Below are 18,773 nucleotides of genomic sequence, written 5' to 3' on the forward strand. Positions count from 1 at the left end.
ACCAACACGTTATTAGGTTATGATTTTACAAAATAGCAGATCAAAAACCACAACCATATGCTAACTTTTTTGGCATCCGATTCACAGATTTCCCGCTCCCTCCCAAAATTGTGCAGTCAGTTTTTGAGATTTTGGAAAATCGTTATCATATTCGGATTCCTTGATAAATTTCCTTCAAAATACATGTAATATATGTATTTGGTAGCTTAACTTGAACAAAATAAAGGGACCTGAACAAACCACGTTCATACCATAGCCTAACTTATTGTAGCTACTGTACATGGTTGTTCATTAAGTAGACAGAATTCAAGCCTAAACATTGCCACTCACAATTCTCACTCCTAGGCCCCAAAAAGTATAAATTATCGTGCAATCAAACTTTGAAACAGTTTCCCGAAAGATTGGAACATGTCTTACATTTTTATTGAATCGTGTGGAAGCAAAATTGTTGATTAGAGAGCAAACATTTTCTACTTTTATTGAAAACCTTTTATTAAAATTATGTACTCTCTGTTCATTATAGCCGTAGAGTCCTCAGCTCTTGGAACAGTTGAGTTCTCGGTCGTTCGAGTATTTTAATTCAGAATTAAATACATATTTGATTGAACAGTGTTTACTGACTTCAAACCCATGCAATATTTTTTACTTAATAATGTTCAAAAATAACTACAAATGTCATGTTCTGACTAATATTAAACACGGATTTCACAATTATTTATTTTTACGCAGTAATTCCATAATTCTACGCATTTTTCCTACTCCAATTGATCAGAAATTGCATATTATTGTGTAAGTTTAAAACCAAATTCGTATTAATTTGGTAAAAAATATTTATTTAATTCTGAATGAAAATACCCGAACGACCGAGAACTCAACTGTTCCAAGAGCTGCGGACTCTACGGCTATAATGAACAGAGAGTACCTTACAATTTATAGTATCGTTTATTTATAGTGATTTAGGTTAGTTGACAGCTTCATATTTTTATAGATTATTATGTCATGGATTTGAAAGCAGGTTGTAAACTGATATCTATCAACACGTGAATAAAGGCTGCTGTGATTTGCACAAGTAGACATATGTGGATTGAACTATGTGGATTGACATGTGTGGATTGAACTAATAAATTATAACTAATTTATCTTTTGCCTAATTCCCTTCTTTGGGAAAACCAGCAAACCTTCTGATTGAGGGTATTCATGATTATTATTTTCACCGTGATCCTCAGCCACATGGAAATTGCTATGACTTATTTTAACTGATTTGGTTACTCGTGACAATTTTATTCCTATGCCCGATTTATTTTCTTTTAATAAATTTGTGACCGTTAATCTATGAACGGAATGTTCTTCACCTCGTTTAAACTCAAAACCGATTAAATTATCTATTCGATTTTCGTCTCTACTAAATGACACGTTATTAAATTCGTGTGTTTTGCCACGCACTATGAAGCCACATCTAGCATCCTTTATATTGAAATAATTACACTTATTACAATTTCCAGTGACTGTCATTCCTACATCGTGTACTCGGATAAAAGTTACGTTGTGAAATTCATTTTTGTTTCCATTACACCGAATCCCATTCTGTGCATCAATAAATTCAAGTGAATTAAAATTATTCCCGTCCCCATCAATTTCTAACATTGTTTTCTCACCACCATCAAACACAATATTGGACAATGTACATAATCCACTACTAATTTTAATACATGAATTAATTCCGACCAACTTTGAGCTGCCTAATACTTTCTCGCATCCCATGATACTAACATTTGCCATCTTAACGTGGAACTGCCCCTCGAAGCTACCTGTACACAACTTAATCTCGTCACCATCTTGACACCCAAATTCCAAAAAATGTTTCAATTCTTCGCTATTACTGGCAGTATATGATTTTTTATTTCCTGTTTTCTCAAATCTCACTTGTTCCATTGTGCTTATTCGATGTGAAACTTCTGTCTGTATCATACTTGAGATTATCTTTTGTGCATGTATAAAAACACTGTGATCTTCAATTAAAATAGTATGGTTTTCAGCTGTAAGATTACCGAAATTTTTTTCTTTACTTGATTCATTAAAGTATTGCAAGACCTCCCAAAATACAAAACCAAGTGAGTAAATATCAGATCGTAAATCGTATTTACCATCGTTATAAACCTCCGGTGCTATGTAAAACTGGGTGCCACGCTTTTCATTTGTATGCGATACTTCACTATCTTTCACCTTACAAGAAATTCCGAAATCTATCAGTTTTATCGGGAGACAACATAATTTATCTGGCAATGCATTCCAAGAGAAACAAATATTATCCGGATTAATATCTCTATGACAAATTTTTTCTTTATGAAGGTATTCAACTGCTGATATTAATCCTTCAACTATTCCAACTTGGTGGGTGCTAAGGGTCTCGCCCACAAGATCTTGCTTGTCCAACCACTCCTGTAAAGATGGGCCGCAAAGTTCCATTTTTGTTAGTATAACAGGAATTTGATCATGGTCTGATTTAAATCTAGCAATTAAACGATCCAAATTTGCTCCTTTTAATATAAGAGTAACATCATCCTTTTTGAGTTGCTGTTGATCATTGTAATCGTAAGTTTTTATAATGTTAGGATGGTCTAACGCCATGGCCATCCCTGGTTCATCTAAATATTGCTTGAATTCTGGAGACGTTCTATCCCGTGTTTGTGGAAAGGTTAACTTAATAGCAAATTCTGTTTGATTGTCTCCATGTTCGGTATTCAATTTACATTTCTTGACGAATCCATATCCTCCGCTTCCAATTACTTCCCCCCCACTTATACAATTTACCCAGGCTGGTGGCAGAGTCTCTATCTCCTTCCCCCAATTAGAAGCCATGAAACCAGCAATGTTTAGGTTTATTGTGAAGTTTTTGTTCTGTTAAAATGACATAAATAAATGACTCAAATAATTTAAGCATTGATTGTGAGTATTAATTTTTGCCGGATTCGAATATTATTGAACAATTTGGTTAGTTCAGCCAAAGTTTGGTAAATCGCAGTTACAAATTCCAGAATTATGCAATTTTATACCTTACCTGTCAATAATGGAGTTGTTTTTTATCGTTTTTATTCGGGTTGATGTGAATTATCTTCTATACAACTTTTTTTCCTGCTCACTTTGATTACCAATATATAAATTAGCATTTGATAGGGTAGTGCGCAAGAGAGTCGTAGTCATTGACGACGATATTCACCTCGCTGAATCAACCCCTTGTTAAGCCCCCTGGGATCATATAGCGTTGCATATACGCATTTAGCACGCCTTCATTACTTCAGGTGTTATACCCTTGTTGAATATACGTTTTAATCACCCGTCTGGAATTTCACCATTCTGGCGCCATGTGCAAATTTATTAACATTTGTAATATTTATATATATGAACCAATCATACCATACGTTAAGCTTTTTGGTAACACATATTTTTGTTACATAATAAATATCATATATTAAATTTCATAAACTTTTGTCTTGTTTAAAACAAGAAATTTACTAAACTTTATTTAAGAATCCGATGAGTGCATAATCCCCTTCTGGAATTTGACTTGTCATGTAAGATAGCATTACAGCGAAATCATACATAACGTTGCAAAGCCATGCTCTGATAAGTATAAAGTAGGAGTGGATATCAAGAATCATTTCCATTGTACCAGCTTTGTATAACTGAATCATGTTTAAACAAGTTGTATTATCCGGATTTTATCATCTAGTACGCAGGAGACCGTTATCATTTTTAACACTTATCATATTCTCATAATAAACTCATTTTGCTGTCGTTGTGGATAATTTTAAGTTGCAATTATACAAGTGTGTGTGTTACCAAAGTAATTGACTAATTTTGAAAATGGATTTTCAAGAGATTAACAATATAATAAGAATATTAGTCCAGGATCCAGTACTTTTTAACTCCAGCAGTTCCTTCATGGATATGTTAGGACTGAACTTTCCATTTCAAGTTCAACTAAGAAATAAATACCAGATGGGTGTCATTACGTCAAACGATTACTTCCACACTATGCTATATCAATGGGTATCACATAATGGGAAGGACGCGACCCTTCAAAACTTAATAAATATCTTTCGAAGTGCCAACCTTGATAACATTGTTGGTGAGTTTATTTTAGAAAATAATTGCTCACGTGAACAGTTATGCAACCCAATTTTCTAATGAATTTCAAATAATTAATGTTCTTTGTAGATCAAATCCAGCTCCTGGTTCAAAATCCCCCCAAGGATGAATGGTTAAGAAAGTATTTATATGCAATGGATCTATGTCTCGTTGAAGAACTAACTCCTGGCAAGTTTAGCTCTGTACATAAAATCACGGATGGAAAATTTAAGGATTATGCATTAAAAATTTTTTCAATCAACGAATTTGCTCGCCTCAACGGAATGGACGACATAACAAAATTGTTTCGTGAGTTGAACGTAATGAAGAAATTGGGCAAATGTGATAATCTTGTTACTCTAGATAGGTATTGGTTTGAAGGTCCATTATCTAAAGATTTACTGGAAATAGAAAAAGGTCAAAATTTTGATAACTTTACTGATAAGTTTAACAATGATGTTGGCAACAGCACCTCAAACACGATAATGTATCTTAAAATGGAATATTGCGAAATGAACTTGGACGGTTGGATGGAGAAATACCCGTTCCGCACGCGTGACATTGATAACCTGGAAGAAACCCTTATCGTACAAATCGTTAAAGGATTAACTTTCATTCATTCCAATAAAATTATACATCGGAATTTGACACCACCCAATATATTTGTTAATTGCTCGAATGACTCATTTCAAGTAAAAATTGGAGACTTCTCCACGGCCAGGCCAATCCAAGACGGAAACCAGGATAATACAATTGAAATTGGGGTGAGAAATTTCCAAAGCCCGGAAATGTACCGTGGTGAAAACAATTATGATGAAACTACAGATGTCTATTCGTTGGGTTTGGTATACCTTATTTTAATTCTTGACTGGAAATGTACCGATGAAGCAATCAGAATTTTATGCGATACAAGACGCGGAGATTTTTCTAACATTTCCAAGGCTGAAAATATTCACAGAAAAAATTTCAACATTTTACGAAAAATGCTTAAATTTAATAAAATACAGCGAATTTCAGCACAAAATGCATTGAAGCTATTTAGAGAAGAGATTGACAACATTTAGTAGGCAACTGTTAGGAACAGTATACTACATATAATTTTATTTTAAGTGCTAATATAATCTAATTATTAATATAATATATAAACTTTATATATGCACATTATAAAAAATGCCATAAAATCTGTAGTTCTGTAGATCAAATTATTTATATAAATTCGCTACCTTAAGATTTTAGTTTGTATTATTAATGGTAATATACTAAATAAACAATTAATTTATGTATAAAATCATTAAGTTTCGTAGATTGTGATTTCCAAAATCTTTGTATGTATGTCTCTGATGAAGACGAGAGTTGTTCGTCCAAAGCTGGCGATTATTAATAAAATCAAGTTATATCCCCCAGAAGACATGGCTGTTAATTAAGTTTGGTACATATTTTTGGAGAGTTCAAAGATGCAAGTATGCAAATGAGGAGTCTCGCTATAATTTTAGAGCGTCTCTTATACATATTTACATGAATGTGAAATTAATAACTGTAAATTTAACAGATCGTCGTTGATCGTCTCTTAAGCCACAAGTTATCAAAAGAAATGCAATAGCTCTCTATTCAAATTTAGATTTTTATAAATCTGTAGTAAAATTTTAACAAACCGGTAAATTTTGCACCGGATATTATGCATGATATTTTAGAAGGGATTTGCATAATTGAGTTAAAATTATTTCTAAAATATGTTTGTTATAACAACATTCTATCGCTTGGTCAAATTAATCATCGGCTGTCGGCATCATGTAAAAAAATGTAATTTGTAATGTAATGTAATGTAATGTATGTAATGTAATGTAATGTAATGTAATTTGTAATGTAATTTGTCACGCTTTGTCAAAATTGCCAGAAATTGATTCCAGTTTTGTTGACGGGGACAAAAAAACTTGTTTCTCTGCATCAGAAATGCTTCATTTCTTCCTCATTTTTCCATCAATTTTCGGTGATAAGTTGAACATGAACGATAAGCATTGGGGTTTAGTTATTAAGCTTCGAAGAATATTGCGTATCTTGATGTCCCCTTACATCAGCAGATCTGGAATCAATTTGCTAAATAATTTGATTTCAGAACATCACAAAGCATTCATAAACTTAACGCAAAAAAATTTAACGCCAAAGTTTCATCATTTGTTGCACTATGCTCATGCTATAGAGCAACTAGGGCCTCTTAAACAATATTGGTGCATGCGTTTTGAAGCAAAACACCTGCTAGCAAAAACGATTGGGAAAAATTGTTACAATTTTAGAAATATAGCAAAAACAGTATCAGACCGAATAGCACTTAATCTGGCATTTTCATTGGGATGTGATTTAGTAGGAGGTGTAACTTATGAAAATGCCACCCGAATTGCACTCAAGGATTTGACAATATCGTTTGATTTTTCTAAACTTTCATTGAATGCGGCAGACGAAGTACTTTGTGCGGACTCCGTGACCACTTGTGGCACCAAAGTAAAACCTAAAACGTATTTCATTATGAAATACACCACAAAATTTTTACAGTTTTGCCAAATTTGCATGTGTATAGTTCATAACGAGAAAGTTTATTTAGTTGTGAGACCGGTAAAGTGTCAAGAGCAATTTAGTTTTTCTCATTTGTTTAAAATTTTATCGTTTGAAGATCCGTTATTAATTGGGATTGAAATAATAAATTTGGAGTATCCATTAGTCGTTGTTAACAGCATAGAAGATCCTCAAGGTCATGGTCTTATTTGTTGTCCTATAGAATTAGTTTGAATTTAGATATATTTATTTTTATTACATTATAGATTTTGTTGTAAATATTTAGTTAGGCAAACAGACTTCTGAGGCTGATCAGTGTGCACTTGGAGGAAAGATGAATGATATTTTGGTAAAGTTCCATTCTTAATTATTTTATACAAAATATTGAAAATATTTTTAAATTTAGAAAGAAAATATTTCTGAGGATGAAAGCAAGGAACATGTGCAAGCTGGCGATGTGGCGCTTGTCGAAATTTCCTTTCTAGAGTTTAATCCACTATTTGTAAGCAAATTAAATTTTACATTAAATGTATATTTATCAATTAATTTGGTATTAAACAACGATTTTAACTGTACATATTTCAGGACGTAAAGCAAATTATATTAAATTCAGATGAAGAAAAAGGAACCGTGAAAGGAAGACGAACCCTGGCAAAAATTTCCGAGTCAAACAGCATCACTTACGACATAAAAACTTTAGTCAAGCATCGTATTGTTAGCTATCTTGTGAAGCATTATACATACTAGTAAGCAATTTCTATGTACTGATTTTTTACTGTTAACAATAGTAGTTTAATATTTATATTTTCAGCCCACACCAAGACATCAAGAAAAATTTGGCTCAGTGCGTAGCAGCTCAACTTTTCCTAAATTTACAACTGAGAGATATTGCCGTAATTAGATATTATTCATTTATGTATTTATGTAATACTCCCTAAATAATCTAATAATAATTTGTTTATAGAACCTGTTTTACAGAGAGTCAAGGGTCATTGTCGCAAAAAATACTACGGAAAAAATTACAGCGGCAGGATTAATTGAGGATAGGTTGAAACATTTGCGGAGAAAACATGGGATTAGCAAATCTGGAAAATCCAAAATCGAAGATTGTTCAGAGGCGGAGGGTAATAGTTTAAAAATAGTTTAAATTTTGTATTATTTTACTAAGGAAAATATTATTTAAGGTGCATCGGAGGATGAGTACGAAAAAAAATCTTGGCTCAGCTACAGTTCAACTCCTTTGGATCAAGTGGCAGATTACATGTCGCAGACTTATCGCTTAAGGTCAAAAGAGTTATCCATATCGACTAACTTGTCTGTAACGCTTTCTGAGTGGCCACGATTATTGGATACACCAGGAATGGTGACTTGTAAATTTTTTATTACACTTTAATTGATTAAATAATGCGTTTCATTATTTATTGCTTTTCAGATTGACCAGGATTTTTATATTCGACATCCGGGCAAAAGTGAAATCATGCTTCACAAGTGGGGTTTAATTTCAAATCAAATATGGAAATACGCAAGTACAATAAACATTAATAGCGCTGGCGAAATTGGAATTTCCATAAACTTAGTGGAATGGTCAAATGGTAAAAAAATATTGTATATAATAAACTCGAGCATATTTCCATTTATTATTTTAATTATTTATTTTTTCAGATCAAATTAAGTCCGGATCTTTAATCCTGCTCCCCTATTTATTGTCAAGATCTGCATATTCTAAAACTAACAAAAAGAGACGAAAAATCACTGGAGGCCAATCTTCTGATTTTTTTCTTCAATTTGTTAATGTAAGCAAAGAATTTATTGAGATTTAATAAAAATTGCGTATTTTATCCTTAATTTTTTAATAAAATTTGTAGTCTAACGAGGACCTTGAAGAATTTCGCTTGTCAGAATCCGCGAGGAAGCAGCCATTTGTTGTTTGCGTAGGAACTTTGAAGAATATTGACATCCAGCAGTCCTACGTTATGGTTGAAAGGCGTCTTATTCCAGCAGAATCCCTTGTGAAAGCAGTTGATATCTGCTTCAAAATTTTCTACGTCCTTCAACTTAAATTTCCAAATGAATGTTCAAGTGTTTGGGCGTTTTTTGATCACTCTGTTTTTCAAATTAACGAAATTAAATCCCCATCTTCATCCGTTCTGTCACTCTCATCACAAATCAATTAGGAAAGATTAACTAATGAAATTTGAACTTGCTACGTTTATGAATTTATGTAGTTATGGGGATAGTATCTGTATCAATATTACTTGTCAGCATTTATGAAGCGCTTAATTAATATAGTAATTATAATTTGAATGCCATTTGTAATTAAAGAAATGTATTTATAAATCAAAGTTTAATAAACAAAAGAATGTATAGTAATCAATTTATGTGCAATTTTTCATAAATTGAAGAGTATACTTTAGTCAAAGTACATAATGAATATTAATATTAATATGAACAAATTTCAATCAAAATGAGAGTAAATTTTAACCAATTAAGTCACCATTTTTTAATTGCATGTCGTTCAATTTTTAGTTTTTAGCCGAGTAAAAATTAATCAACTTATTCAGCAGATATTGCCTAAAAGTTGAGCAAAAAGATTAGTCAACCGAAGGGAGTAAAATTTCACCGAGAGTCGTGTGATCCTCTTTTTTACTCGGAAGTTGTGTTAAACTAACACGCATCCGTGCAAACTTTGCTCGATTTTTCTTAGTGTACTTACCTCGGGATTTGCAAGCACATCCTCGATAGTCATGCGCCAATTAAGAAAATTCATGTGAAATCCAGCAAACCAAAATGGATGACACCAGAATTTGAAGAAAGCAACAACCACACAAAAAAATTAAAAAAAGCACACATTAAATCAAATTCACTCGAGGATTGGCAACAGTTTACCAAATCTCGAAACGCAACCAACCACCTTAAAACTAAACTAAAGGCAGAATGCATTAAAAATTCAATTTCCTCTGATCCCACCCATGATTCCAAATTTGCATGGGATCACTTCAATAAAGAAACGGGGAGGAAGAAAAAAGGATGCAAAATTCCCCATCTTAAAGAAAACGGCGTACTCATCACCAATAAACTGAAAAAACTACAACTTCTGCAATCTTACTTTCTTCATGACGATCCTTTTCCTCTTCAAAAAAATGCAAATCTTCCATCACTCGCTGATAAAAGTGATAGGCTGTCAAAAATCGCTTTCACTGAAAAACAAATAATTGATATCATTGTCAGAATTGAAATAAACAAACCTGCTGGACATGACACAATTCCACCGAAATTCTACAAAACTTGCAAAGATGAAATTGTTCCAATTCTTGTTCCTTTGTTCAATGAAATGATGAGGGAAGGAATCGTACCTGATGCGATGAAGCAAACAATAATTGGTGCCTTTACAAAGGCAAAGGTGAAAAGTCCCACCCAAAAAGTTATCGCCCTATATCTATTTTACCAGCAACAACAAAAATCCTTGAGAAAGGTATCTACATAAAACTTAACCAATTTCTTGATGATGGCCACAAACTCGATGATGCCCAACACGGTTTCCGGCTTGGACGCTCTACCCTGAGTGCAACGTTAGCGCTTACTGACGACATCCGTTTTCGAGCTGATGACCGTGAGATGACCGGGGCCGTGATGATAGATTTTGAGGCAGCCTTTGACCGACTCTCACATCCGCTTGTAGTGGACAAAATTCGGGAACTTGGAGTAGATGGAAAGCTGCTTGACTGGTTCCGAAGCTATTTCAAAAACCGAGTAGCACTTGTGAGGAACGGAGATACAGCTACGGATTTTCAGTGTGTAAGAGCAGGGACACCCCAAGGAAGTGCAATATCAGGGCTAATTTTTTCAATATATATCAATGACCTTAAAAAGATTATTAAGTGCCACCTGATTTGCTATGCAGATGACGCCTGCCTGTACGCACATGGAAAGACAACACAGGAAATTCAAGCAATCCTACAAGAAAACCTGAATCTTGTCAATTCATGGGCGTCACAGGTAGGAATGAAGATAAGCACTACTAAGACCAAAAGTATCATTTTTATCCCACTAAGATGTAATACAACCGATAAATTACAAATATCTTTAGATAATAATTTAGTAGAACAAGTAGATGAATTCAAATACCTTGGTGTTGTTATTGATAAAAAGCTAACTTTTACCACACATTTCAACAATGTATGTAAGCAAATGACTTGTAGGATGTATATGATTAATAGATACAAACGATATTTTAGCCAAAAATGGATCAAGATTTTTTGTACTTCTCTCATTTTATCAAAACTAGAATACTGTCTTCCTGTGTGGGGAAATCTATGTAAATCTAAATATGAAAGAGTTGACAAAATTATGCTGAGATTGAGTGACTTGGTTATCTTACAAAAGCACAGCAAAACACGCCATTTTTATAATGTACTAGAAAAATTAAACTGGCTGACAATCGCTGAAAGATATGAATTATACTCATTAAAATTTGTATATAAGTATATAAAGGGTGTAAACTTAATTGCGCCCCATTTTTCATGTAAATGTTTCGAAGTGTTGAACTAGAAAACAGTAATAGCTGCGAACCTAATTTTTTACCAGTCATAACCCACTATGTGGCCTTTCAAAAAATTACTTCAATCATGACCTCCACTACTTTACTTAAAATTTGTTCTAATTTTTTCAGTCTAAAAATTTGCATTAAATTCCAGTTTTCTGGAATACTTGTGAGAAACCCGTTCGTATCATTCAGCTTTGTTCTTAATACGTTTTTTCTATAAGTATAGGTCACAAATTATCCACACAACAACAGCGTGGATTTTAGTGAGGTCATTGGCTCGAGTTCCACATCGTGGAAACGTCCCCTATTACCTTTATAGGGAATTCTTCTATGTGAACTGTGGCATCAACTGCTGTGAGAATAATTTTTCTGTCCTTCGTCATTAATTCCTTGTTCCTTAGGTTATCGCAATATATAGCTACCAATTTATCCATTTTGCATGTTGTGCTCAAATGTAGTTATTTCCCTCTAATAGGAAGAGATATCAGGCCACAAACCAAAACCTCGGCATACCATAACTTCCAATGCATATTTCGGGACATTCATTGTTGATAGGTCCAATTCCTTTTGCTGTTCTGAACGCACCAGTTAGTCGGAATAAATCTGTGTGAAAGTCCTATTAATACTGAATAGTGATAAGGATGTGGCGATTGAATTTTGTACCTTACAAAATATGCATTTTTTCGAAGAATATCTCCCAATATAATCCAGTTGTCAATATTTTCCTTCAATGGACGTATTATTTAATTAGTTTCTAAGTTTGGCTAGCCAATACTTCAGTTTTGATGAAACTTTGCACTGAAGTTGGATGTTTATACTAAATATTGTGTTAAAGCGTTTTGAGCTGTGCGACTTGTTTCTAAATGTAGCACTGAATGTTAACTTTTCTCATGAAGTTGAAGCTTATTTATTATTATTATGACGGTTGATACCAATTTGGGATATGTAAGTCATTTTTTTTGCTGGAAAAAATTTGTTTTCATGCGTTCTCACGCAATTTTTGTTGCACATCTAAAATTTATGGTAATTTTTTCCACTTTGAATTTCGAGTTATCCAAGACATATATTTTAATTGTATGATGCTTATTATTAAACCTTGTTGTTAGTCAAGTTATGGTAAAAATTGCCTCGAAAAATATTCACTTGTTCAAAAGTTACAGCAAGATTTGTGTTGGGTTCGCATGCGAAAAACGATGGGGCGCAATTAAGTTTACACACTTTAGTTAACCAGACAAATTTAACTAGATGTTTTACAAGATTTAAGAAAAATGATAATAGTATGCGACAAACCAAACGAGACCAGGACTTTATACAACCACGACTGAAAACAGAATTTGCCAAAAAATCTTTTGCTTATCAGTTTGTAAAATGTTGGAACAATCTGCCACTTTCTATTAAAAGCTCCAAATCATATGCAGATTTCGACGTATCAATCAGAAAATTACTTATCTCCAAACGATCTGACCAATTTATGTACTCGGACACAAGAATTATTAACTAGTTTCATAAAGTATAATAATAGATGTTAGAAATTCCCAAAAAATATATTATTTATTTTAAATTTTATTTTTGACCTTATTTATGTAACTGTGACATTTTGCTGGAATCAACATGTATTTACACGTTATGCCTAACTGTCACTTGAATAAACTATTGAATTGAATTGAATTTAATTGAATTTGAGTGTGGTTATGGCTTAATTGATTTCTGGTGTAAAGATAGGAAGGTAATTGTTTTAAAATGTTACAGTTTCACGCAAAATTTTAGTTTCTTAAATTCACTGGATAATAAAATTGAATAGATTTTTTGTATGGACACATATAAGTTGTAAACTGTGGAAAAAACACGCAACGTAATTGTGAAATAAGAAACAGCAAATTTCAACTCTTTGTTAAAAATATGGGAAATTTTGATAATAAATAGTTTTGTTTGTTGCAAGGCTTTTAGTTTTTGGACCAAAATTACTAAAACAGAACAGACACGTTAAGTAGATTTTTTTTCAGTTGACTCTAACCAAACTGCGTGAATAATTCTTCACTGGCAAAAATCTAGTAGCATACATATTGGTAAAAATATTTATATTGGTATTTATATACTTCTAATCCGTGCCGGTATCAATTTGGAGTCCTAACTGGAAACTTGATATGCAAACTTTGTATTACAAAATTCTCCGAATAATTTCTTATATCTTCCTGGGCTATAGAAGTAAATTACTTTGTTGTTGAAAACTACATAAATCGTAACTCAAATTTCAAGAAAAACGTTTTGATTTTGGTTGCTGGTTGGAATTTATATTCTTCCAACAAATAAAATTTAATTTTTAATCGATATGTTGGCTCACCCTCTAACAGTTGTAAAATTCTAGTATTAAACTAATGACAGATTAGCACCAAATCCACATTGATATCAGTTTTGTTAGACATTGTTTTTAAACTCAATTTTTTTATTATTTATTTATTTAATACAATGAAACACCCCCAGATAACTGGGTCATTACGTTCCAAAGAAATTCAATTCCAGTTATCAATTTAATTTCTTCTCCTACTTTATTCTCTCAAACATATGAAACATGAGCTAAGTTTTTCTTACGAAAAATAGAGGAATTTTTTTAACACGTGCTTTAATTTGACGCCAAATTTTTATTCTGGATATTTTTAGAAACTGAAATTGAATAAAACAGGTTGGTCGAAAATTAAAATAACCGAAAATTAGTCAAAATAGTCGAAAATCCGATAGAGATTTTGAAACCAAGAAAGAAATAATTCTTAACCGGTAATAATTCATTACGAAAAATTAGTGATGAAGTTAATGTAGAAAACTGTCTCATTGAAAAATAAACAAAATTATTCATCAAATATTGAAAAATGTTTAGATTTTATGCTAAAAAAATACATTTTTTGAAAATGATTTGTCCTGGATTATCCACAAGTTAGAATTTATTTTGCCGTACTTACCAATAAAAAGTCTGTGATTTAATTTAGTTATTTAATGCCAAAGTATTACACCAATTAAAATAAAGCTTAACAGTTTTATGAAAACGCATACATGACTATGGAGCCGGCTTATAAAACGATTCTCAAAATAATTTTAGAATTACATATGTATGACAAAAAAGTTTTAATTTCTGGAAATTTTTCCCCACGCGTGGTAAAATTATTGTAAAATTTTAATTTAAAAAATTAAAAAGACATCGACAAATGTATTAATTTCACATCGAAATTTTATTTTCGAAAGGACTTCATATCTCAATAACTTTCTCAGATTGTCCCCTGTTCTTGCAGGATCGAAAGATTTGCTGATCCAAATAATAAAAAAATATTTTAAGATTCATTTTCATACAAAAAACAATGAAATTTGTATCACAAATGTTTCAATTTGATACCAAATTATAATTTTGTAAATGCTAAAGAATTCAATAAATAAAAATCATTAGTTGGGACACAGTTCTTAATGAGTTGTAAATTGATTAAGGTGTATTTCATTTAAGCGGTAACAATTTATTATAAAAATGGTGAAAGAAAATTGTAATACAAATATCGAAAAAGGTATAAATTTTATGCCAAAATTTAAATTTTTGAAAATTGTATACCAACTTTTATTGACAGGTTTTCTCCGGTCAGATCACTTTCTGTTTATATTAACCGAAATTTAATAACAATTTTACTAGCTTTTTGTAATTTTTTAATGAGAATTTGACCTTATTAGAAACATTTACAAGTTTAAATCCTATGAAATTAAATCCAGTAAAACGAAGACTGGGTATAATCTTTAAGTTTATTTAATATTCAAATATTCGAAATCATCAGTTCTGGCTCTACGCTTATTCAAATTTTCCAGCAAAGAACTTCACACAAATGTGATGCTCTTGTTTTTTTTACTGCTAAAAGGTTTCATCACAATTCTACTATTTACGTAAATACCTAATGGAACCTGTAGGTTTTTTTAATCCGAAATCAAAATCAATATTTTTTATGGGTTTATCCAATTTCAAAGATTTCAAAATCCTGTCAAAGTTTGATTTAAAAAAATCCATTTTGCGAATGTCAGATTAAGAAAGAAAGGCACATTTAATGAAAATATGACGACTATAAATTCTGCAAAATTCTAAATGCTTTAACGTCGAAATTCAATTTTGTGAAAAATGTTATTATAAAACAAATTAGGTGATGGTTCGCAAGAATTTTGTAACTATTATACTACCAATAAATAATAATTCTCAATCGGGTTGAAATCAGCCGGTAAGGATTATTTCATAAACTCGGAAACGGTGAAAATTTTCGAATTACAGTAAACATTCAATAAAGAAACCTTTAATTTTCTCAAATTAATCCTAAAAAACTGCTGCAAATTAATTTTAAATAATTTGAGTTATTTCAACGCCGCGTGCAAAATATTTATTAATGACAATATGGTTCATGATTTAGAACTATCTTGGTTTTTGGTGGAAATTTCTGCGTTCAAGTTTCTAAAATAGTTTAGAAACTTGCAAAACTGATGCAATGTGTCGTTTCCATTTAGATAGCACTGTTTCGGATTGCAAGTTTAAAATGTCGAATGGAAAACCATCAATGTTATATACGTTTTGTTTTTAAATCGTAATAAGAATTTAATTGATTACGATAAATTGAGAACAGTATAAAATTGGTGACAATCTCTAAAATAGTTTTGGTGTAATTTATTAAATGTGAATTACAAAATGTTGAAATTCCAAAATTTGCCGTATTATTAATTTGTACTAACTTGTTTTCAACATATCTTGAAAGAATATTTCCGTTATTAAATTAAGGAAATCTCTCATCCGGCGTTGGAGTTATCCATTTGTTTAAAATTAAGTAGCAAAAGTTGTTCATAAATAAATTTATCAGATTGATTTAAAAACGAGAGAAAAAATTACAAGGAGAATCCACCATTCCATGATTAATTCTCAAATTCTCACAATATGTGAAATCACTCCGGCCAATATTTGCAAACTGTATGTAAAAGTTTTGAAATAGTTTGTAAATTTTTCAGGAAAACAATCCCCTAAAAAACTTGGATTTAATTTTGGTCTATTTTTTAGATTATGTTGTGATATTTGCGACATGCGAAAAATCAGCGTAACAATGTTAAAATAAATAACATACTCGCATTGATAGAAAATTTTGTGAGAAAGTCTTTGAGTTTAAATCAGAATATAATTTAAATAAATTACGAAAAATTGAAATTGATAAAATTGGTGACAAATGAAAAAAAAATTTTTTGTACAATTAGTCAAGTGGAATTTTAAAAGTTCTAAATTTTAACGTAAATTTTTAAAAATATTTCAATCAACTTTATGTAGGATTAACAGCTAACACAATCTTTACAAGTAAGTAAGGTGTTTCAAATTAAATACAGTTTTCCATCCGGCATTGAAATTATTCAAAATTTTGCAACAGTCGCTTTAAAATAATTTGATACAACTGATTTCAAAGTAGTTTGGAAATTCGAGGTTTTTTATTTAATGGTTAATTCGAAAATTTTCCGTGTAAACTATTATTATAATTTGTAGTTTTTTTCTATTATAATTTTTGTAAGCTTGATTAAATTAATTTCGAAATAAAATATAAAGGTGCAAAGTATAAATTTGTGGAAGGAAATAATTCAAAATTAAGTTTAGAAGAATAGAATTTAGAATTTGGTTTCAGTCGACGAAAAATAAATACAATAACCACCGCAAAAAAACCTGGTACAGAAAGATATTTACAAAATTTTGCAACGCAATTGAATAAATAACCCAATCCAACTTTTTGTATCCTCAGTGCCACATTTGATCTACTTATTACGCATCATGCCAAAATTTCATTTAAAAAAATCTTTATTTGCGAATATCAGATTAAGAAATAATTAAGTTCACACTTAATGAAAATAAATATGACGTCTAAAAATTTTGTGAAATCATTCTTAACTTTATTTTTTAAATTATTTATTTTTTTACATGGTGAAATTTCTAGTCTAAATAAATATTTTTAAGTAGGTTTCACGCCAAAATTTTATTTTTAAGAGGATTTGATGTATTAATTGATTTAACAGGTAATGGTGGTACCTGCTCGTAGTTAAGGACAGAGAAAACGCTCTCGAGCAAATTTTTCAAAAATAATTACCATGTAGTTTTATCCGACATGTGAATAATGAAAAATTTGATGTCTACATAAGCACGGGCAAAATTTCAGAAATGATTCTGTTTTACGACAAAAAATTTATTTCCCCAGAGTGAGACTTGAGAAATCAAGTATCAGGTTCACAGTAGTCCTAAGAGATACGAGATAAGTAACAAAAAAAACAAAGTAAGGACGACTTGGTAACCAAAATAGTAAAATGTTGGAATTTTAGAAATAAATAATTCCAAAATTCAATTTCCGTCTCAATAAATAAGGGGTGACCCCTTATTTATAGTCGTCATGTCATTTTGCTTTCATTTTGCTTTACTTTCATTTTTACTTTACTTTCATGTAATTTTCACTACGGTAATTTATACTAAAATTCGCGTCATTTTGCTTTTATTTTTGTGTCATTTTCATGCCAATTCAAAAGTTGAAAATTTTCAACTTTTTTTGAAAATAAAAAAAAGTGACGGAGATTCTATTTTACAATTGGTCGAAAAAAATGTTTCTACGACGACGAATTTTTGTTTGACCAATCAGATTCTTTAAAATAATTTCCTTAAAAATTCACGGAATTACATTTATAGTCCCTAACAACTTCAACAAAATAAAAATAAAGTGAGAACGAATGGAAAACACTATAAATTGAATCGCCGTTAAAGTGAACGCAAATTGAAAGCAAAGTGACGTGAATTTCGAACTATAAATCCAGGGTCACGCGGAAATATAAAACTGTCAACCGTCTAATAGCGTCAACCGTCTAATAAGAAAAACAGAAAATTTTAAAAAGTTGACTGAAAATATGAATATTAGCGTAACGTAGGATTATAAAAAACAGATAAAAATTTGAGTTTTTTTCTTTATTTCTAGGAACCAATTATTGAAATGGTAATCAAATTAAATAAAAGTGATAATTCGTTCCTTAACACGTTTATAAGTACTAAATTAATATATTCTTTAAGTATTTTTTGTTGGAAAATTAAGAAAATTATAATTAAATTTTGATAAAATGTTTTGACTGCACGCCAAATTCTAGTTTGTTTTGTAAACAATATTTGTTCAAAATGTTGTACAGATGTGTTTACAATTTGGTCAAAACACAAATTTGAAGTCCTTAAAAATGGTTTAAAAACATGCTACATTTTTGGACATAAGCCGCAAAAGTCTTCGTCCTTTTGGAAATTTGTAATAAAATGAATTGTGTGACGTAATATGAGTTTGGAAAGCTATGGGAATTTGTAATTAGTTGAGATGTGAGTTTAATTGTTTTCATGACTAATATGCAGGTAATCATTCAGTATGGATGTGTTAATCGGACTACCTGTAAACATCGTGGTGCACACAATTTCTACGTTAAATTATTTATGGGCGTAACATTACTCAGTTCTCCTGAAAAGTTACAAAATTCTGTAAAATTTATCCACCAAAAAATT

The 18,773-nt window shown here is 31.1% G+C and overlaps 2 protein-coding genes across 2 annotated transcripts; one reads left to right on the forward strand and one right to left on the reverse strand.

The window, feature by feature from the left end:
* Nucleotides 1–400: 400 nt before the first annotated feature.
* LOC110857505 (probable serine/threonine-protein kinase MARK-A) lies at nucleotides 401–3,349 on the reverse strand. Its single transcript, XM_022106093.2, has 2 exons — nucleotides 3,059–3,349; nucleotides 401–2,898 (listed from the first exon to the last, which is right to left on the reverse strand). Exon 2 carries the CDS (start codon nucleotides 2,857–2,859, stop codon nucleotides 1,132–1,134), a length of 1,728 nt encoding a protein of 575 aa, XP_021961785.1. The 5' UTR covers nucleotides 2,860–2,898; nucleotides 3,059–3,349; the 3' UTR covers nucleotides 401–1,131.
* A 250-nt stretch (nucleotides 3,350–3,599) lies between these two features.
* Nucleotides 3,600–8,978, forward strand: LOC118438312. The gene is made up of 10 exons (XM_035858275.1): nucleotides 3,600–4,129; nucleotides 4,219–7,024; nucleotides 7,082–7,177; nucleotides 7,261–7,421; nucleotides 7,487–7,568; nucleotides 7,640–7,799; nucleotides 7,860–8,038; nucleotides 8,108–8,267; nucleotides 8,338–8,468; nucleotides 8,541–8,978. The coding sequence occupies exons 2-10, from the start codon at nucleotides 7,010–7,012 to the stop codon at nucleotides 8,847–8,849; spliced, it is 1,293 nt and encodes a 430-aa protein (XP_035714168.1). The 5' UTR covers nucleotides 3,600–4,129; nucleotides 4,219–7,009; the 3' UTR covers nucleotides 8,850–8,978.
* The last annotated feature ends 9,795 nt before the right edge of the window (nucleotides 8,979–18,773 follow it).

The sequence above is a fragment of the Folsomia candida genome, unplaced genomic scaffold (assembly GCF_002217175.1).
Source record: "Folsomia candida strain VU population unplaced genomic scaffold, ASM221717v1 Fcan01_Sc019, whole genome shotgun sequence".
In the NCBI taxonomy this organism is placed as follows: Eukaryota; Metazoa; Arthropoda; class Collembola; order Entomobryomorpha; family Isotomidae; genus Folsomia; species Folsomia candida.

What these genes read in the sequence shown, in the direction of transcription:
- LOC110857505 (XM_022106093.2), bottom strand. Translation starts at nt 2,859, where the DNA reads ATGGCTTCTAATTGGGGGAAGGAGATAGAGACTCTGCCACCAGCCTGG.
- LOC118438312 (XM_035858275.1), top strand. An exon ending in TATTGGATACACCAGGAATG is followed by an intron (nt 8,039 to 8,107) that starts GTGACTTGTAAA and finishes ATTGCTTTTCAG; the next exon opens with ATTGACCAGGATTTTTATAT. An exon ending in CTTAGTGGAATGGTCAAATG is followed by an intron (nt 8,268 to 8,337) that starts GTAAAAAAATAT and finishes TTATTTTTTCAG; the next exon opens with ATCAAATTAAGTCCGGATCT.